This window comes from Scleropages formosus, chromosome 15, assembly GCF_900964775.1.
Source record: "Scleropages formosus chromosome 15, fSclFor1.1, whole genome shotgun sequence".
NCBI classification, from domain to species: domain Eukaryota; kingdom Metazoa; phylum Chordata; class Actinopteri; order Osteoglossiformes; family Osteoglossidae; genus Scleropages; species Scleropages formosus.
Window position 1 is genome coordinate 17,440,519 of NC_041820.1, and position 21,234 is coordinate 17,461,752.

At 56.2% G+C, this 21,234-nt stretch overlaps 1 protein-coding gene across 3 annotated transcripts in view; it reads right to left on the reverse strand.

Moving 5' to 3' along the window:
- Positions 1 to 28: 28 nt before the first annotated feature.
- Positions 29 to 21,234, reverse strand: part of rtn1a (reticulon 1a) — a 36,192-nt gene continuing 14,986 nt past the window's right edge. Inside the window, exons 2-9 of one of the 3 annotated variants that reach the window (XM_029258691.1) lie at positions 16,295 to 16,951; positions 15,048 to 15,752; positions 1,864 to 2,071; positions 1,624 to 1,762; positions 1,406 to 1,475; positions 1,122 to 1,168; positions 981 to 1,039; positions 29 to 696 (exon numbers count right to left, since the gene is read on the reverse strand). In XM_029258691.1, coding sequence (XP_029114524.1) covers positions 654 to 696; positions 981 to 1,039; positions 1,122 to 1,168; positions 1,406 to 1,475; positions 1,624 to 1,762; positions 1,864 to 2,071; positions 15,048 to 15,752; positions 16,295 to 16,951 — 1,928 coding nt within the window. In that variant the 3' untranslated portion in view covers positions 29 to 653. Of the gene's footprint in view, positions 697 to 980; positions 1,040 to 1,121; positions 1,169 to 1,405; positions 1,476 to 1,623; positions 1,763 to 1,863; positions 2,072 to 3,300; positions 4,085 to 7,565; positions 7,868 to 15,047; positions 15,753 to 16,294; positions 16,952 to 21,234 lie in introns of those variants that run through there. The other 2 variants (XM_029258692.1, XM_029258693.1) reach the window with 2 other exon arrangements.

Consider the following 21,234-nt stretch of genomic DNA (forward strand, 5'->3'; position numbering starts at 1 on the left):
TACAAAGTTGTACAAGTTTAACAAGCCAGCGGCATTTCACGATTCCATTTCCCCCCATCTTTTTTTTTTTTAGTTCAACAGCAGTACCTAAAAACATGAGTCTGTGTAGTTCCTTAGAGTAATACAAAAACAACCGCTACAGTTACCATATCTAGTAAGTACATTGTTTAAACATGTGTGCTGGAAAACACCAGAAAAATTAGTCCACAAGTCTATTTGATATTTATGTATGTATGTATATACTGAGAGAAGCTCCAGCGGGAGCCGAGTGACATGAAGCAGATTTACCTATGGCAGCTGAGCACTACTGCAGGAGGACCTATGCCATACATGTACAGTAAAAATCCATCAGCGCTGCTGAGAGTAGCAGGGAAAAAGAAACACTATCAAATATTACTCAAGACTCTTCATGCACTTTAACACAAAAGAAACATCTATTTTTTTTTTTTTTCCTCACTGGACACGAGTGGTTGCGTGAGTGATGAGGTGGGTTTACTCTACAGTTCTTGGGGTGGGTGGCCTCGCCAGGCCGCTCCGCAACGCTGTGCTCCGGCATGCCGCGGTGCTCGCAAAACGCTTCCCACTACAACCTCCGGTGACGCGTGGACCCTCAAACCATCGCCCAGCCTGTAGCTTGTCCCTGGGTGCCAGGCCTACTCAGTCTTCCGCTTGGCTCCTGGGATCTTCTCCTGTATCCTGTGCAATCACACACAGCCGTTACCCATCCGCCACCGAAGGAAGAGCAACTGCAGTGCGACCTTCACGCTCCGACCGCTACGCAAGCACAGGGTAGCGAGAGTACTGATGCGCACACTAGACAGGCGCATGCATGTTCTCAATAGTGATGCTTAATGCTGCAGAGAGCCTCAAGACGCAGTCGTGTGGCCGCAGCTGTGAGACGCTCTTTTTCGTGTAGCGGGTGGGGATGTAGCGGGCACGAGGCAGTGGAAAGCAGCAGCAAGGTCATGAGTGGTACTTACTTTCCCACCACACAGTTGACGTGAGTCCTTACTAGTCCCAGGTACTGGTCAATCTGGGCCTGTGGGAACATGTGTGTGAAAGAGGGTCATCCAAAGTAGCACCCCAGTGGAAAAGGAACAAAGGGGGAGAGAATTTCCTACCTGGTACTTCTCATACACCACAGGCATGGTGAACATGGACACCACAGCTGAGAACACAAAGGACACAGACATGTTACTTCCACCTCCACCCCTCTCCAGTAGCGGTATCTGCAAAGGCATGTGTGACACAGCTCTGCTCCATATCTGTGCCCGGGTGTTAATGATTAAGCCACCCTCAAACCGCGTGTAAGATCCTAGCCTCTTATCAGCAGGTGGCCTGTTGTAGGAGTCATGGCACGTGTGTGTGAGTCCCAGCGTAGGAGTGTGAGTAGGCAGCTCCTCACCAAGGATGAGCAGAGTCAGGCCGTTGAAAAGCGCCCCCACGTACGTCAGCAGCCACATCAGCACTGCAAACTGAAAGAAGCGCACGTTCAGGGGGGAGTACTGCGAGCGTGCGTACGTACGCGCGCAAAGACACGGCTCTCGAACTCGTGAGCGTGCACAGAGAGGCCGTCGCACGGCCAGCGCTTGAGCCCCTGAACGTGAGGCAGCTACGTCCTACCTTGAGCGAGTCCACCAGGTCCTGTACAAGGAAGAGCCGACGCAGCTCCTTCAGGGTGCAGTTGAGATACTGCTGGGCCATGTCAGCATACTTCTGGATCTGCTCCTGGGACAGGGAAATCTCCATCTCCAAGTAGGTCCTGTGGGAGGAGGAGGGGCAGGAGTGGTGGGATGGAGGCCTGAACACACCTGATCACATGCAGGCAGGCAGACAGACGGGCGCCAGGGCAGTTCCGCTCACTTGAAAGGGTGTCCCTCATCAGTCTTCTGCACGGCCTGCAGGACGGACTTGTATACCCTGAAGCTGATGGTGGCCGAGAGGGCGGCCAGGGCCAGGTAGGCACCCACGCTCACCACGCTGAACTGCGTGAGCGAGAAGAGCAGCAGCAGCACGCTACCGAACATCACGCCTGTCTGCTTCAGGTCCCGCCAGTACAGCAGGTCCATGGCTGTGGAGGGGAGGATGGGGAACATAGACAAGCCATGAGCATTTGCACGCGCAGCTGCTGACCGATACCTCGGAGCAGAATGGCTCTGTCCCTCAAGCTCCACTGCAGGTCGAGCTGGGAAGCGAAATCACCTCAAATTGCGTTGGAATGGATTCTTTGGCTAAAGGACGACCGCAATCAAACTGCTCTTTCGGGGCCTTGAGCACCACGGTACTGGGCACTTGGCGAGGAACCTTAAACTACAACCACCTCCTTCAGTGCAGCTTACAAGCTTTACCACCCCAACAATCCATCTCCCGTCAATAACCACTTGTCCAGTACAGGGTCTTCGTACTCTGGAGCCTATCCTGGGAATGCATTGCACAACTGGGCCACCAATCCATCACTGGGATATGAGAACAACATTCTGGTGAAAAGTCCTCACAAACTTGCTGGGGTTCAAGCTTCTTACAGCATGTTGTGGACAGTGATCTGCTGCCAAAGGACATCTGTACAGTGCCCTACAGCAGCAGAAAAACTGTGTGTGTTGTGCTCACCAGTGGAGAAGAGCAGCTTGCCTGCTCACACACTTCTTGCACAGCCACCAGCAGCTCACATGGATGGAGCGCTAAGTCCAGGCCTTGAGATCACCCTGCAGGGCCGTGCCAGAAGTCCAGGGCAGGATGTTCTCGCTGTCACCCCTCCACGCTGCTGAAAGGACTCCTGTCACACTCAACCTCCAGTGAGCACTCTCAGCACATATCCCAGCATGCTGTGTACAAGAGATTGCGCTGGTTCCAGTGACCACGTGACCAATATCAGCGATTCCCTCTGTCCCGAATTTTCAGCCTAACTGCCACGCCGTCCCGGGGCCCCTGAGCTCCGGCTTCCAGGGATGCAGGTGTACCGAGGCACATTGTTGCGACCTGTCCTGACCGGTCGCTACCAAGGCAGCTGGCAAGCCATGCCACTACCTTTTTTGTGCGTGCGTGCACGCGCTGGTGTTGCCCTTTTCGCCGCAGAACATGTGGCCGCTGAGCCCGAAGCAGCAAGCCCCCTGGGCGGCGGCCACCCGGCCCCCACTCTAATTTTAGCCGTAAGGCCCCCTTTTCCTCGATCCCTCCGTGGACAGACGGCGGACGCTGGCAGGTAACCGAGCAGCCGGAAAGACGCACGCAAACGGAAGACCAAAGAGCCCTGCGGCAGCAGGAGAGGGACAGAATGTGGAGCGGAGAGGAGGACGAACTGACCTGTGGCTCCCATGGCTGAGGGTAGAGAGGCAGCTGCACTCTTCTCAGACAAAGGAGAGCTCGCTGAGGGAGCACTGTGGGTGGGAGGGGCTTAGCACACCCCTCCCCCAAGCCCAGTGCCAGGAAACAGCTGACACTGCGCCCTCTTCGGGCTCCTATCTGGTCTGCGTGGTACAAGATGCAGGTGAGACTGTTACTCCATGTGAGGAGTGAAAGCACTCGCGGTTTTCCCTAAAATGCTGCGCTGCGCTGCTCGTGTCCTTTTCCGCTCAAAGTATCTGAAATGCACACAAGGGTCTGCTGCAGAGCCAAAGATGGGTCTGCGTGAGGACAGGTCCAACCAGCGCCCAGCACCGAACGATCAGATTCGGTGCTTGTGCTAGACAGCCTCATGCACATGGATGCAGTTGCTATGGCAACGGTGCTCTAGTTCCCTCCTCGCATAACATGGCGGAGCGTTGGCTGCGGATTCGTGCTCCGGCTGGGAAAACGGCGGACAAAAGCAGATCTCTATCTCCAAGCAGCAGGTCCAGTTTAACAGCTGGCAGTAAATAACACAAGAACAGTGTAAAATGATGTAATCTTCAGTGGCGGAAATAGCGGCTATAGCTAATTTAATGATGGAGGAGCGTGTAGAGCGAAAGCTGAATGCAACGTCTGGGGCAGGCTGAGATCATGGTAGACCAGAGTGTGTAAAGCTACAGACTGAAACCCTAACAGTCGGTCTGAGAGAGGACCTATGAGAACTTCCAGGTTCTGGCAGATCGACACCAAACATCCATGTAAATGCGGGACAGGAGTGACGAGGAGGTGAAATCAAATCGGGGGGGGGGGAGGTTACAATTTAATCTCTAGTGCTAAAGCACTGCTTTCTGCTCTACCCGGGGTTTATGGAACACAGGCACCGGACTGTCTCTTCTCATTCCCCAAATGTGCCTCCTGACCTCCAAGCCCCATCCAGTGAAAAGGAGGCCAAAGAAGCCACGTTTAACTCGGACAAAAGACTGAGGCTTTGCGCTTTGGCTCCGTACAGGACACCGCGGGGGATCGGGGGCAACGGCTCACAGGTGTCACGCACAAGGAGGTCCGAGGACAGTGACTTCTCTCGGTAGGCGGTGCTACCGTGCACTGTCAGCAGATGCCGAGGCGGAAGAGGCTGCTGGACAACGAGTGTTTCACGACGACGTGATGCATTACCTTGTATTACCACGTGCGTCAGCGATTCGGCAGTGCGGCTACGAGTAACGGCCATGACTCAGCATACGAGTCCTCCTCGTGGTAAATCGGGGCAAACGAAACCAAATCGATATCACTAATGCAGGTCCTTTAAGTAAAGCGTAATATTCGGTACCGGGGTTTCACCTGCACAGGTGGCGTGTTCGGGATGCCTCGGACGTAGCGGGTACCAACCGAGGGACGGTCAAGTTTGCGGGGATCCGAGGGGTACCGTACCGTGTCGCTGCTCCTCTCACGCGGAGACGATCGGCAGGGGCCGGGAACCTGTCGCGTGGGGTATCGTTTCTTTGTGTCTACAGAGGCATGCGAGCGTCGCACGGGAGGCCAGGAAGTGGAAGGAGCCACTCTGCTAATCACAGAAATAGGAGCTACGCATTCAAGATTACCTCTAGTTACCATAGAAACCATTGAGCGGTGCCTCTTTCGCAGGGCGGAGGACTATAAGACCCAAAGCAGGACGCTGCTGCTTCCTTGTCTCTGGCAAATGACCGAAAGGTGTCCCTCCACCCAGCTGCTTGTTTTCAGCACCGACCCAGAGGACACTCCCGTTCCCAGCAGAACGCAGCTCCGGTTGAGGACCAGAAAGTCGGTCCTCTGGCACCGGACCCATCACTGCGCAGTAGTGCGGTGGCACAGCGCAACCTCACGTCGGATCCCACAGGAAGACAGACAACCACCGTCTAGACCACGTCACTGAGCGACGCTATAGAAAAAGTGCCGATTACGGCGACGCTGACCGCTTTTACTCGAGTCTGCTCCGAAAGCACGGGGAAACCGCGGCACCGGAGTTACAACTAGGAAACCCAAGAGAAACTATTTCTACGCATTCGTGTGTCGCCGGGAAATCGAAAGTCAGCCCGAGCCCAGTTTCGCTGGCCAAGCGCTGACGGTGGACGCGCGGAGGGGGGGGGGGTTGATCTCGCCAAAGCTCAGCGCGTCGTCAAAGTCACTTCCAGCAGCACGGTGGTGTCAACAGGGTAACGCCCACAGGGTTTGTACAGAAGGTAAAAAAAAGGTGGGTCAGCTTGGTGGTACTGGAAACCGCAGCGAGGCACTGTGGGCAGGAGCTCTGTGTGTGTCTTTGGAAACTGTGCTTAAAGCTCTTATCGCTCGGCTGGCGGGGGCTTTGAAGTGGACGGAAAATATTGCGAATTCAAGTCCGATCACATGTCCGGGCTCCTCGGTGGTTGCGCTCACGCGGTTCCAATCTCAGGAGCGCAGTGTTTACCCTCCACAAGGGACCCTCTCTGTCCACCAGCAGCCCTCAGTGGCTTCTCTTTTTCCCCACCTCCTGCCTCCACTTCCCTCTTCTCGTTTGCCTCTTCCCACTTCCGCTTCTCCATTTACTGCTTCCCACCTTCGGCGGCGAATTCCCTCCCCTTTGCCGAGGTCTAAAGGCCCTTAGTTGGGGGGAAGACATGGAAGAGCTCCTTTGTTGAGGAACGGCCTGGCCTAGAAGTCACTCTTTTCGGTCTGCTCAAACACGCACCTACACGCACTACGAAGACAGAGGGGGGGGAAACACTCGTATCCAAAAATGCCACGAACTGATGCGCAAACATCCAATACATAATTAATGTAAAATACAAACCCCATTATGTGCTTGTGTAAAGCGTGAATATCCAAGATGTATTAAAATTTGTACACGGTCTGCGTCCTTGATCGTAGCGCCAGTTGGTACACGAAGGCCTCTCGGCTGCTTCTCCCGCTTACAGGAATGAGAAAAGACGCAAAAAAAGCTACTGTAATTACTCAAATGTCCAGAACGTTCCAGGCCCAAAGATCGCCACCGCCTCATCCGCCAACAGAAACACACACACACACAACCCAGCGCAAAAGAATCCAAAAAGACAGAATGCTGATGCCAGGATTCGCACCCCTGTGGCCAACACCTCTGTTGACAGCGGCAAAGGGAAGGAAACGGAGGGAGCAGAGACCCCCGGGCTTCAGGGCCAGCGGAGAGGAGGCGAACAGGGGAGGTCAAAGCTGCTACATCCTACAAAATGGCTCCCCGCTCGATAGACGCTACACAGCGGGCGTGAAACACACCCGCACAAAGCAGTAACGATAAAGGCTGAGGACGGTGCGTCTCGCTAACGGACGCACCTATAGCAACCGTGAGCGCCTCTCGTTCCCCGTGTATCATCTGCGCCGGCCAATGAGAGCGCGCAGACGGTTCTGCGCAGCCCCTTGCTCCCCACCTCTCTGTCTGCGCAGGGCTGCACCCTCCCCTCCCCGAGCGCCGAACAATGGCAGCGCGTACGTCCCCCGGAACGATGCGACCGCACCCCGCCGCACACGGACGGGGGCTCTTTCCTCCGGTGGCGGTAAGCGCGGCGGTGAGACACAAAGGATGTCGACGAGCGCTCTCTCGCCCGCGCCCTTGTTCGCGGAGCCGGCGCTTCTCGCGGCTGACGCCCGAGTCGAAATGGGTGTGTCCAGGTAAGGCGCGCAGCCTCGAACCCGCCATCTCCCAGCCCCCCGAGAGCACAAACCCCACACGGCTCCAGCGCGGCTGTCAAGGAGCGCAGAGGCCGTCGCCGGAGCTGCCCGGCACCTACGTGTCCCCTGCAGCCATGACAACGGAGCTCCGGCACGCAGACACAGCCCCGGCGCCATGACAACAGCATCCCTGCACAAGCCCCAGCTACCGCCCCGACGCCATGACAACAGCATCCCAGAGCGTGGAGCGAGCGACGGGGGAGGACGCCGCTGGAAACGGCATTTTCGCACACGATGCTCTGCGCACACGTACCGCCTAGTACCAGCCAGTCCGTTCGCAGAGCGTCACGCTCCGGTATCGCCGAGCTGCTCCCGCAGAGCCACACGCACCCACAGGTGTCCCACAGTTAGACCCTGCATGCGCGCGCACCGTCCCCGTCCCCGTTCTCCCTTTGTCCTGCCGAGAGCCGGAGGAGGGGAGACGTGCAGGCCCACAGGAGGGCCCCCCACGAGCACCGCATCCACTTCCACGCACCCGAAAACACAACCCTTCTTCCACCCCACCCCACACCCCCTCTCCACGGTACCCTGGCACTTCCAGCTGCTCCAGGAGCATTCCTTGGTGGCGTCCGCGCTGGCCTGCATGCTGGAGCGCGAGCGGGTTCTGCCTTCTCCGTTCTTCGAGGGTTCTGCAGCGCCGCTGAGTCTCAGGCACCGCGGCGCTTGAATGGCTGAGAGGAGGGGGCACGCAACGGGCGGGGGGGCTGGGCGGGGGGAGGAGGGGCTCCCGGATGATGCTGCGGAGCCAAGCTGTTGGGAGGGAGGGAGAGCAGACTGTAAACACTGCAGTCGCTGCTGCAACAAACGAGCCGTGCAAAAGGGGTGGGGCTGCGAAATCTGGCCCCCTTTTGTATGAGGCGCTCGGGCGCCGCCCACACCGACCAACTGGCAGGCAGGGGGACGAGGCAGCGAGAGGGTTAACCGCATATTTCCCCGCTGCAGCCGCACTCATTTTTGTGTTCTTTCCCAGCCCTCGGACGGTTTGTGACTCGGGGGGGGGGGGGGGGGGGGGGGTGGTGTTTAACATCCTAACGTGTGTCTTTTCTGGTTGGTAAATACCCTCAGTTCTGCGGTTCGGTTCACGCCCAGGCTCGCGGTTGCTGTCGCGCCTCGTCCGAAAGCGCTCCAGAAATCAATGATGGACCGAATGAAGCCCCCCCTGGAGGACGCGCGCTCATCTTTGCGCCGCTAATTCTCGCCGCCGGGCAGAATGTGCCGAAGGCGTCGCCGTGTCGATTTGCGGCAAGCCGCGCAAAGACCGCTTCCTCCGCACGCTGCAGGAAAAAGCTCCACGTGCGCTATATTTAGCCTCCCCCTCATAGTTACCGTTGAAACATGGACTCGAGAGGGAGGAGACGTACGGAGGATCCCCCGCTCTACAACCACACGGCAACGCAGACCTGGGCGAAGAGCGGGAGGGGCCAGACCTGATCACGAGGGCCACCAGAACCGTGGTCATGTGACCGATGCAGAAGGTGACATCATCGCAGCAGCCAGGTGGGAACAGCTCCGGCCTGGGATGACTCAGCGCGGAGAAGGGCGCCGAACCGGGATGCTCGCGCACCGCTGGCGTCACCGCCGATCGAGGCGCGCTCGGACCGCTCACCTCCGCCCATTCCCGCGCATCCACCCATCTGTCCACGAAGTGACGCGGAGTCACGGGCCACGCGAGGAACGTCCATCCTTCCCCGTCAGCGGCGGGTGTTCTACCGCGAGACTCTCCTCGGGCTAAGAGAAAGCGGACGGGTTGAGGTCAACGACGCCTCGCTCGGTGCGGGGAAAACGAGAGCTGCGGTGGCCTTCAGCGCGAGCGTCCCCAAGGAGAGAAACAGTTACCGTAGGCGTGTCGAAGGCTTATTTATCGAATGTGGAACACGTATCGATTGTCACATCAGAGCCAAATCAAACATCACATAAATAATTGAATGGCCAAAGAGCTGGTTCGTTCACTCACTGAGCACTACAAAAAGACACGGAAGCATAAGATATTTATGGAAGGCCCCCCCAGGCCGCGCAAAATAACGCTGCAAACGCAGCGGACCAGGGTGCCGGGGCCTCCAGCAGCAGCGGCAGGATGTGGACGTTACTTGCGGCCTGCCAGTCCAGCCTCCGCATCCACACTCCACTTCCCGTCCCGTTCCCGTCTACACTTGATTTATGTGTGTGGGCTAATTAGCAATGCAAATGAGGAGGGGTGGAGCCTCAGGACTCCGCTAAATGGGACATGAGCGACGACACCGCTGCTGCGCGGAGGGACTTTCGCTGGCGCCGTCGCACAGATGCATTGTGGGAAAACAACGACAATGGATGGGACCAGCTGTACGGGACGCACCCACATCCCATCTGTCCGGTCACCATGGAAACAAACGGGGAAGGGGTGCACAAAGGAACAGTTTGGTATGCCTCCATTCCTTCTGTAGTCTTCGTGACACTCGCCCAAACGGATCCACCAGTGCCGGACGGCCAGGATGGTCCAGTTCACATCCTCCGGACCCCCCCCCCTCCGGTGGACAGATTTCGCAGAAGTGCCGAGAGTAGTCCCCTGGCACACCACAGTAAACAGATGAACCCATGGTATGGTACTACAATGAAGTTACTGTCACAGCTATGAAGACAGATATTTATTTTAATCCCACGCTCTGCCCGATAGCCTCGAGGAACTTGTACAACACAGATTAGTCTAAAGGCACCACGAAGAGTCCCTTGGCAACAAGGAGGCGTGCTCCTGAGCCACACTCACGTGGCTATGCTCTGCTCTGCCGTTCCACCGGCGGCACGTTTCAACCGGCCTTACCGTGTTGAGGAAAAGCTGCTCTCGCAAACGACGCCATCGAGACCCTCGAGTCGTAACTTTAACGCAAAAACGCTAAACGCGATCGTGCTTTGAAATGGGCCGAAATTAACCGAGAGGACGGAAGCGCTTTCGGCTGAGCTGCTCCCCGTACGCGTAGGTGCGCCGCCGTTCCCGCTCCCTGCTGCGAGAGCATCGTGCGGGAACATATGGCGAGGAGGAGAACAAACAGGCTGACGACGGAGAAAAAACATCTGCAGCGCGGCTCCTATGACCTCACGCGCTCTGTGTACTATTGGATCGCCTTCATGTATCATTCATGTCGATTCCTTTGCCCCCTCTGCAGCCAACCCTCGGGGGGGGATGGCTCGGAAAGCAACGGCAAATAGGCCATAAGACGTCAGCCCCCGCCCTCCTGCTCCGTCTCTTCGTTACTATGGCAACGGCCAGGACGGGGAAGCAGGCCTACTGTAGATCCCGGACCAGGCGGCTCCGCCTCACGGTGCCTCGACAGCAGAGCCTCGGTATGCGAGCCCAGGTGTCCCTTCCAGCACACCCTGGAGCGCGTAGCCCAGAGCAGGCACTCTCACCCAGCGACACGAGCCGAAATGCTATAAGACAATGGCAACGTTACACGTTACACTGAACCCTAACAGGACTCGTCGTTCACTTTACCGTGGTACAAACTATAAACCTTGGTCCGTCACATCCTGCCTCGGTGATGAAACGCACGCGTCGAGCTCGCTTCTTAAAGCTGTCGTAGCAGAGCCGGACATCAAAACGCGCGCATGACGAAAACGCGCACGACGAAACCACGCGATCGCGGCGTACGGATCGGAGCCGGCTCTTCGTTTGACCGCGAGATGGTCAGAAAAGCAGCGTGGTGGGCAACAACAGTCACGAAGTCCAACGACGTGATCCTAACAGTAATATCCAGGTTCCGACCGGCTTCCAGCCACCTCACCGGTGTTGGTCAACAAGACCAGCATGACCACCACATTCCAACAGGTATCAGAACCGTCTGCTGTCCGGCTGTCCTTGGTACTGCCACAAGTAAACGAACAATTATTACGGTATTCGATAAATAGGAGCTGAGCTGGAACCTGCTGCTAATAAATAAGCCGATATTGGAATAATGTCCCTTCTGGCACCGTGAACCTCAGCGTTTCGGATACTAAGTTACGCGTAGCAATAAAACCTGAACCTGAACAGCGACTACTGGCTTCTACAAGGGCAGCAGGTAGCATAGCAGTGAATGCTGCCACCTTGTACTTGGAGGACCCAGGTTCAAATCCCACCTCCTCCTGTAGTAGCCTTGAACGAGGTACTTTACTTACTCCCAGTTGCTCCAGTAAGAATGTTCAGCTTTATAAATGGCTGAAACACCATATGCATCTTTGTCAGTTAGCCTGCTGGTAACCAGTGGGGAACAGGAGGAGGGAGTTACCCGGGGACCAGTCTAGAGAGGGCTCTCTTAGGAGGACACAAACACAGTGTCCCTGGTGTCCAAACTCTGGGACAAAGAGGCAGGGCAGCCCAGGTGCTCTGTCAAGGGGCAGGTGAGAGGCCCTGTGGGTTATGGAGGATTCCTCTGCTAAGCCGCTGGTTTGAGTTGGTACCTTGTGGCAGCAGATACATACAGCTGCAGGGTGCAACATATATCAAATTAAATACACACACAGAGGCTGAAGCTGCTTGTCCCAAGCGGGGTCGCGACGAACCGGAGCCTAACCCGGCAACACAGGGCGTAAGGCTGGAGGGGGAGGGGACACACCCCGGACGGGACGCCAGTCCATTGCAAGGCATCCCAAGCGGGACTCGAACCCCAAACCCGCCAGTGAGTGGGACCCGGCCAAGCCCGCTGCGCCACCGCGGCCCCCTGTCAAATTAAATAGACTGATGATAAAATAAAACTGATAAAAACCAGGAGAGCTCGTTCAACGCGTGTTGCTGCCTTCAATGAAATGTTGGTCCGGAACGTGTGCCTGCATTCTGCCGAAACGTCGGTCCAAATGCGCACTGAGTACATTGCGTATACACACATCCCTCAGAGGTCTTTGCGGAACTCGACAGAAGTCCACGCTGACCCGTATGGTACATTCAGAACGTACACGCGAGTGCTGTAGAGCTCCTCCCTACTCGACCGTTTACCCCAGCTTCGGCCCCTCGTTCCAAAAACTGACGGAAAACCGCTTCCCAATCCGGCCTCTGATTTCCGCAGCATCTCTGGATTTCCCAAAATGTGCTTCCGGATTAGAGAAACGCACCAGTCGGTTTTGCTCATCTGAACTGTCAGCGGCCCCATAATACCAGACCAGTGTTCATGGCTCTTGGGATACATCCTTTTTACCCTGGATGTACACAAGTAATCATCACTATTGCCTAAAGGCAGACTCTTCATGCTCTGCAGACTCTCTATAGATGTCCCAGCGAGCTGTGGAGGAGATAACAGAGCGGTGTGATGCCCCCCCGGGGATACAGGAGGGACGACCGCATCGTCGGGGGGGCTGCTGGTGATGTTTGCGGACACTGACAATGCAGTGCATCCTTCTTCTCCACTCTAACCAGGCCCTATAAGTAGAGCGATAAAATGTGGAAAATATGAGTCTTGGTGATGGATGGGTTTCATCATCACCACCCCCTTGTAGCCGGAGGCCGGTCACGCTCCACATGGACGTCGAGCTCCCTCTGCTGGACCCACAGGTAACTTCCGTCCTCGGTCCGACCTGCTTTTTGTTCTAGAACCTTCATTTACCCCTCCGAGCAGCCTGTCGCACCACACCAGGCCGGCTGTAGAAGTTTTCCAACCGCTTTTCAACTATTAACTGTTACAGCTGCTTCTTAAATATATAAAGTCACGGTTACTATGATGTTCAGCTTTCGGTTGTTTAAAGATGCTTAAACTGTTCATAGTAATTGCTAATGTGGAATATTACTTCAGCTCAAAAAAAAGGAGGTAGAAAACACTGCAGAAACACACACACACACACACACACACACACACAATCATCTGAAACCGCTTGTCTCATTTGGGGTCGTGAGGAGCCAGAGTCTAACCCGGCGACACAGGGCATAAGGCTGGAGGGGGACACACCCAGGACGGGACGCCAGTCCATCGCAAGGCACCCCAAGCGGGACTCGAACCCCAGACCCACCGGAAAGCAGGACCCGGTCCAACCCACTGCGCCACCGCACCCCCCCAGACCGTAGAAATAGGAATGGATATTTCAGGTCCCACTTATTTTTAGATATTTTCTAATGAGCAGTTACAAGCATTCCAACATGCAGCATTATGCAAGTTTTTTCCACTGCTATTTCAATTTACACTTACTGTAATGACACTTGGCTGTCATAAGCTGATTATGAATAAGCTCCTTAGGCGGGGTTGACATATCCATTCTAAAAAAAAAAAAAAAAAAAAAAGGGAAGAATGGCTGCTTCCTGGCCTCTTTTTGTTTCTCAGCGGGGAGGAGCAGAGCGCACGCCTTGCGCCGTCTGTGACGGCATGTGACAGGCCCGCGTGTCATCGGCTCCCTCGTGTTCCGCTGGCTCCTCCGCTACGCCCACGTGGGGGACGGGGCCCCGTGGATCACGCGGCGGCTCCGCGGCCACCTCCCGACTGCTAGTTCCTGCCATTCGCAGGCGCTTCCTGGAGGAGCGTCGACCTGTCGCTGGTTCTGACTCATCGCTGGAAGCAGCGCGGAGGATGCGAGCAGAGCCGCTGCAGCTGGAGCGGCGCTCGCCGACAGCCCGCTTCCTCGGCGAGGACTTTCTGAGCATCGCGCCCCTTTCCTGCGCTTTCTTTGAATAAGTGACACCTAACGCCACTGAAGCCAAACAAAAAAAAAAAAAAATGAATCAGAATTAAAAACACAAAAATGGCTTTTCCATTTTTGTCGTAAAGCTGGCCGAAGCTGTGAAGGCAACTTAAAATCTGGGGACATCTTCCGTTCGGGGTGCGTTGTCCTTACCGGGTGAATTTTCCTGAAGGAATTATGAAAAAATATACACACAAAGGCACAGATATACACTCGGCGACACACACACACATTTCAAAAAGGTATAAAGAAGGCACATTTTCCCTCCATCTCCTGCATCCCTGCTGTTCACCGGCTGCAGCGACCTTCCGACCACTAGATGGCAGCAAATCCCGACCACATTCGCCGCATCTCCAGTGGGGGTGTGACTCTCCTACTCCATTCAGTTCTCATCAAGAGAATGAACAGCTGGCCCATTGGAATTCCACTGCAGATGCCAGAAAATTCATTATCATAAACACTGTTGTGAATTATTAACACTTATTAATAAGAGCCATGAGTCTGGCTCGAGCCCCGATTAGCCAAAGGTTCCGACGGGAGAACCGAAACGCATTCGCGGCGCTGATGCGGAGACACAACGCACATTCGGACGTCTGCTTCCTCGGCGCGAAAAGGAGCGGAATCACCCGCAACTTCAGGGTGAGGCCACCGCGGTGCGATACTTTAAAGCCGATCGCCTGAAAGAGGCGAGTCCAACGCGCACGGTCTAGGGTCCGAATGGGCCGCGAGACACGGTTAAAGAGACCGGAGGGTTCAAGGACGCAGCGCAGCACTTCCACCTGCCGCTTTCACACGTCAGGTGGACTCGGCGCAAAGTCAGACAGCCAGGGAATTAAGGAGGCCCAGCCTAATCGCACGTCCGACGGCTTCTTCCTCTCGGAGAAGTTACGTAAGCAAACAGCTGGGCCAAAATGTACGTGAACCAATCGTGTTCAGTTCATCAGAGTCCCACAGCTATATGGCGACAGGCGTCAACTGGTCCGTCGCATTATATTCGTTGTATTCAGGAAAAACACAGGCTCCTCTGCCTGCTGCGTTTCAGGACTGGCTGAGAGAGAGCGGGCGCACTTTCATATTGGCGTATCTGTGCGCGCTGCTGATAACGCTGCCCGACGTCTCCAGATGCATCAGCGACAAACGGCAGCGGCCGGCAGGGAGCGAAACAGTTCCTGGCACCGGAAGGACACGGTGTCCGAGAACACAGATCCTTCCTGTTGGCACTAAGCCCCGAGCTCACCGAAGGTGCGGCCGTGTTTACGTGGCCCTGCGGATCTGTGGCGCCGACTCTCTCGTGCGCTCGTGTCCAATTAAGAGATAAACACCAAGCACGGCACACGAGGGACTGCAGGGACGGCGGAGAAGGACGCAATTTCTGACACAGTCGAACGCAAGGGACCCACCTTTCTGCTTGCTCCAGCCGCGCAGGAACACCGGAGCCTCCGGGAGCCTCGCCGAGTCCCTGCGGCCCTCTTTGGCGGGTCCCTTCTTTGGCCCCTGCTCCTCGGGGCCCGGCCGCTCCACCCGCAGCTCCGGAGGGGCCGCAACGGGTGGGGGACGCCTTGCGGGTGGAACGGCGTCCTCCTTCTTCGAGACGTCGCGAGCCGCCTCCCGTGGCGCACGGAGCGGGGACCCCGTGGGTGCGGCGGCGAAGGTGGGAGACGGGGGCGGTTCTGCGGCGCGGGCCTTTGGAGTCGGGGGGTCTTGCTCCCTTTTCGGGCTCTCTTCAGAAGCAGAGGAGGCATCGCAGGACTCGATGATCAGCTCGCTGTCAAGCTCCGCCTCCCTCTCCTCGCGCAGGATGCTGTACTGGATGGTGGGGGTGGGTAAGGACGGGGCAGGGGCGGGGCTCCCCCCGTGGCCAAAGCTCATGTAGCCAGTGCTAGGGGTTTGTTCACGGGGCGGTGGCTCATCTGACACCAGCTCGATCTCGGAGTCGCCCGATTCCGCGCTGCTGTCTTGGTCGTGCGCGTGGAGGGGTCTGGGGGAGGGGGGCTTCTCTCCCCTAGCTGCCGGGAGGCTGGGCTGGGAGGGGGCTCCGGGCTGGACTGAGCTCACGGGCCTCGCCCCGCTGGCCCGGAACATCGTGTCGGACGGGGAGTCCTCCTCTGCAGGGAGAGAGGGATGGAGACAAAGTGAGCCGCACAGAAGAAATGTAGGAAGGAGGCAGAGAAACTTGGCAACGGCACGTTCCGCCAACAACTGCGTCCCCACAAGGATGCAAAATCCCGAAAAGCAGGTCCAGAGGGGACATTTCACAAGGCCTTTTCCGAATTAGCTGACTTTAGAAAAGTACACCAAGTTAACTTCCAAATTCTCCGGTTTTCTTCAGAAGGGTTTGGAGCCGTGTACCGCGCGACACGACGATGAGTGCGTACGGGTGTACGTGCACATGGGTGGGTGTGTGTGTGTGTGTGTGTGTGAGCACAATAGACAAAGTGGCACAGCTGACTGCTTCCTCCAGCCTGAGTCAGTGCAAAGACAGATGCTATAGCACTGGGGCCTTTGGAGGGCGCTCTTGCCCACACCTACAGCACTTCGCCAGGGTGAGGAAGCGATTAATCGGGCCTGTTGTCAGCAGACCCCTGGTTCTGGAACCCTCTCCGCTGCTCAGTTCCAAAAAAACGGCCGCTGTCACCACGAGGCTCACCTGTGAGAGGGGGTGTGCACGAGCCAGGGCTGTCATCCTCGGGCTCCGACAGGGTGACGGTGGGCACGCCCTCCACGCCCAGGCTCAGGATGCTCTCCCTCTCGGATACAGAGATCTGCGGGGGACGTCGAGGGCTCGGGCCCGCGTCCGTCAGGGTGATCTTCACCGGGCTGGCAGTCCGCGGCGTGTCCGACAACTCCTCATCCGACGGATCCTCCACGTAGGGGAAGGCGTGCGAGTCCAGCGCGGGGCCCAGGGTTTCCACCTCCGGGGGGCCCTTCTCCAGGTAACGGCCCAAGCCTGTCGCTCCTGTCTCCGTCCAGGTGTCTAGGGGGCGCTGTTGCTCACGCAGGTGCTCCTCCCCGCCGCTGATGTCCATGTAGTTGGAGGACTCCATCTTCTCCGAGTCCAGCAGATTTCTGGCCACGTCGATGGACTCGCCGGGTGTCATCTCAATGCCCGAGTCGGAGCTGAACATGCCCCCGTGGGACTCGAGGCTGGGCATGCGCTCCGCCCGCTTTGGCTCCGACCGCTTCTGCTCCCCGGAGAAATAAGGAGCCTCCTGCCGAGACGGGTAGCTCTGACCCGAGAGGAGGGAGGTGTACAGGTCGTTACTGATGTCTGCAGATGTCTGCAGGAGGTCAAAGTCGGGATCACCTGCGGGAACACACACGGAGAGCAGATGAGCCCCCCGGAACGCAACGCCATTTACCGGACAGCTTTGGGAAACACCTGACAGCGGTGCTGCTTCTCCGCGCGCAACGAGGAAGATGTCAGCTACAAACCAGAAGAGCGGGTTTGCGTAAGAGCATGCAGGGCCATTCGGGACCATTTCGTGTCATACGTGCGAGCAGGCTGGCGTCCTGTGCGTGGGAGCGACCGATCAACCTGATCGAAACGCAAGGCGCTGGCGGTCCGAGACCGGACCGAACAAACGAGGATCATTTCGACAGGCTCGTATCCCAGACACGTGGGGGCTAAAGGTTTCTTCTGCTCATCTCCTCTGACGGCATCGCAGACAGACGTTCAGAAACACACGGAAGCTCTTTTCTCAGCATCGGTATCCACTGATGTGATGAACCCGGGAACGTCCGCACGCCCGTACACGACCCAAGACGCCCGTTCGCGGGGAACGTTTTCAGACAAACAAGGTTATGGTTCAGGATAAGCTGTGAGCCGGCTGGACCGCAGCTGCTGCGGTCGACCCAATAATCCCTTTTATGCGTCGTTTTACAAAAAACCCGCAAATCAGGGGGATTTAACGAAAACCACTCGTTTGGCTGAATACAGGTGGGGAACCCCATCTCACCTTCTTAACGCACAGGGACACGCCACCTTACGCTCTTAAACATAGAGGAGTTCATGGCAAGCACGCAATTTGACAAGGAGTCAACGAGAGTGTGGAATCACGGGAAGGCGATGCGTAGAGCGCGTTCGCGTGCACGTCTTAGCATCGCACGGCCACGAAACTTTGGAGAGACCTCGAACGAACGCAACTCCAAGCCCCGTAAAGGCGCCCGAAAGGCCGACGTGCGGCACGGCCGGACGGGGGCTCATTCTGACAAGTCGTCGCAGCTGCCGTCCCACCCGCCGCCCGAGTCCTCCATGTGGGCTGGGGGTGTTAGCGACACGCAGGATTCGCGCTGACATCACACATGCTTCATCCTTTAATTCCGCTGGAAAGCCTCTGGCCAAGCTTGTGGATAGAGTGCAAAAGCACCCAAGCAGTTGGCAATCTGGTGTGAGCTGCACTTTCGCTCATCTAAAAGTAACGATCGGTTAAGGGTCACACAAAAAAAAAAAAACCAAGACAAAATAAGCCCCCCCCAGCCCCGTTTCCAAGTACGCTGGGGTTAAAGGTCACCTGGCTATGGATCTACATTTATTCACTCAGCAGACACTTTTCTCCAAAGCGACTTCCAATGAACTCTGTGTAGTGTTATCAGCCCACACACCTTATTCACCGCGGTGACTTACACTGCGAGAGACATTACTTACACTGGGTCACTCATCCATACATCAGTGGAACACACTCTCTCCGTGACACTCACACACTATGGGGGAACCTCAACAGCATGTCTTTGGACTGTGGGAGGAAACCAGAGCACCCAGAGGAAACCCACGCAGACACAGGGAGAAGATGCAAACTCCACACAGACTGAGCAGGGATCGAACCCACGTTGTCTCACACCACCCAGGCGCTGTGAGACAGCAGCGTTACTCACTGTGCCACCGTGCCGCCCCGACAAGAACCACAGCCGACGCGCAAACACCAGCCCCGGTCTTGTGCTCCATTTCCACCGGCGTAAGCGGCGTGGTAACAAACTGTGGCCGCTCACTCTAGGAGCCACGAAATGCGGTAAAAACGGTCTGAGAGTGCGCCGTTATGAGGACCCGGGGCCACGGCCGTCAAAACAATACTCAGCCATCTGCGTTGTGGAGTTTGGTCACGGCGGGCGTTCCTACTCGGGATGCTGCAGAGATTCCTATCTACAAAACAAAAGGATATTATAAAAATAGGACGTGAGAGGAAAAGAAGTACTGTAGACGTATAACAAAGTTCGGGCTTTGTTAAGCGTGTGGGTCAGTCCTGCTGCGCAAAAGCAAATGTGCTCCTCCCAGCAGATGCAGAGTGTGCACGTGCGCTCTAGCTAAAAGTGGAATACACCAAAACAGTGCCCAAGGAAAATAATTCGGAAATGAAAACAAATGTCGCAATGCGAGAAAAGTGAAAGATGACAACGAAAGAAGGTGGTGGAAGGAAGTTCTGCAGCACCACTCACCTCATTTTGTGTCACACTGCAAGCACTTGCCCTGCTTCTTCACTCCTCTTAGCTACATTTCTCTATTTATTTATTAAAGTCATTTCTGCTTTTAGTAGGGGGGTGCGGTGGTGCAGCGGGTTTGACCGGGTCCTGCTCTCCGGCGGGTCTGGGGTTCGAGTCCCGCTTGGGGTGCCTTGCGATGGACTGGTGTCCCATCCAGGGTGCGTCCCCTCCCCCTCCGGCCTTGCGCCCTGTGTTGCTGGGTTAGGCTCCGGCTTGCCGCAACCCCGCTCGGGACAAGCGGTATCAGTTGATGTGTGTGATTTCTGCTTTTGTACTCAGTTTCATTATAACTATTGCTATGCAGCATTAACACAAGCACAGGCATTCATTGCATTTATATGACACTTCCATCCCAACCTACTTACAATTATTTACCAATTTATAGAGCTGGGTAATTTTACTGGAGCAATGCCAGGGTAGGTACCTTGCTCAACGGTCCTGCAGCTGAAGGTGGGATTCGAACCTGCGACCTTTGGGTCCAAACACAACAGCTGTAACCACTACGCTACCAGCTGTGCCTGTTCATACTGCCTACTGCCCTCCGATAACTCCACAAATAGCCTGAGAAACGGACGAGACGCCTGACGTGGTGGTCAGACGATGGTTCAAGGTGGTTGGGAAACTCACAAAACCCCACCTTCTCCTACAACACGGGACAGAGGTGACACACTGTTAGAGAGCCTGAAGTCATCTGGGTACAACAAGGTCCACTCCCAGGACAATGGACATTATACTACAGTTCTTGGAGTCCCTGTACCATGATTTACCACACAACGGCATGCTCTCCGTTTGCTCACGCTGGACACTGACCGACCGGATGGTGAACCGTGCTCTTTAGGGTGGGGGAATAAGGATCCAGCAGTAACCAGAAAGCTCTCTAGAATGCCACCCTGCAGTGCTCAGAGTAAAGGTGCAGAGGTTCCCCCCTCCTGACATGCACCATAGGGCATCATCACAGTGACCCGGCAGTGGACCTTGATGTAAACACGTGTCAGGCTGGCGGTCGTGGTCAGCCTAGAGGGAGGGTGTGGGCTATTCACGGAATTGCTGGAACGTGTCACCCCCCCCCAAGCCCTGCGCTGGCCTTTTGCTTACATCACATTTACCGTGCTCAAGCTAGGTGGAATTCGAACCTGCGATCAAAGGCAGCAGGTCTAACCACTACGCTACCGTATAGACACGAACCCTCCTGACCAGGGGCCTCGCGCTAAAGCCTGGCCTCTCTGGCTACCGTGCCGACAGCTGAAGCAACGATGCCGTCATGCGTTTGAGGCCTTGGACTTCCGAGACCTGCCGATCATGCAAGCACGAGCGCGCGTGTGTCTGTGTGTGTGTGCGCGTGCGTAAGCCAATGAGGACTAGAGCAGTGTTGCGGGAACACAGGAGGAATTTCACAGGAATTGGGCTCCCGTGGGTGTTTCCTGCGTAAATATGACAAGCGCTTCCAGACAGCAGCCTTTACTGGTCTCCACGGATGAGCCCGAGAATCCACCCGAGTGTGCGACCGAGCCTCACCTCGCAGGACATAATGGTGCCACAGCAGCACAGTCCCGACAGCCCCCGGGAATGGGGAGGAAGACGTGCGGGAACTCCGGCGGTGGATGAGGCACGTTCCGAATTCCGCTGCGGGCAGCGTGTCGTCTGGGTCCGGGTCCAGCTCCGTTTTCCTTTCATTTTACCGTAAATACCAATCTCGCGCACACACACACATTGACTGAAACTGCTTATCCCAAGCGGGGTTGCGGGGAGCCGGAGCCTAACCCGGCAACACGGGGCGTAAGGACGGAGGGGGAGGGGACGCACCCAGGACGGGACGCCAGTCCATTGCAAGGCACCCCAAACGGGACTCGAACCCCAGACCCACCGGAGAGCAGGACTGTGGTCCAAGCCACTGCGCCACCGCACCCCCTTTACATACCAATCTTCAGCCGATTAATTCATTTGCTCTCACCTAACAGCAACCGATGTGCAAGATGCCAAATATTACAGTAAAAACACAGCCTCAAAGCATCCTGTTTTCTTCCAAAAAAAAAAAAAAAAAAAGTCAGGAATTATGTGCTTGTGCTTTACAAAAAAAAAAAAAAAAAGGCAGATATACGTGATCATCAGAAT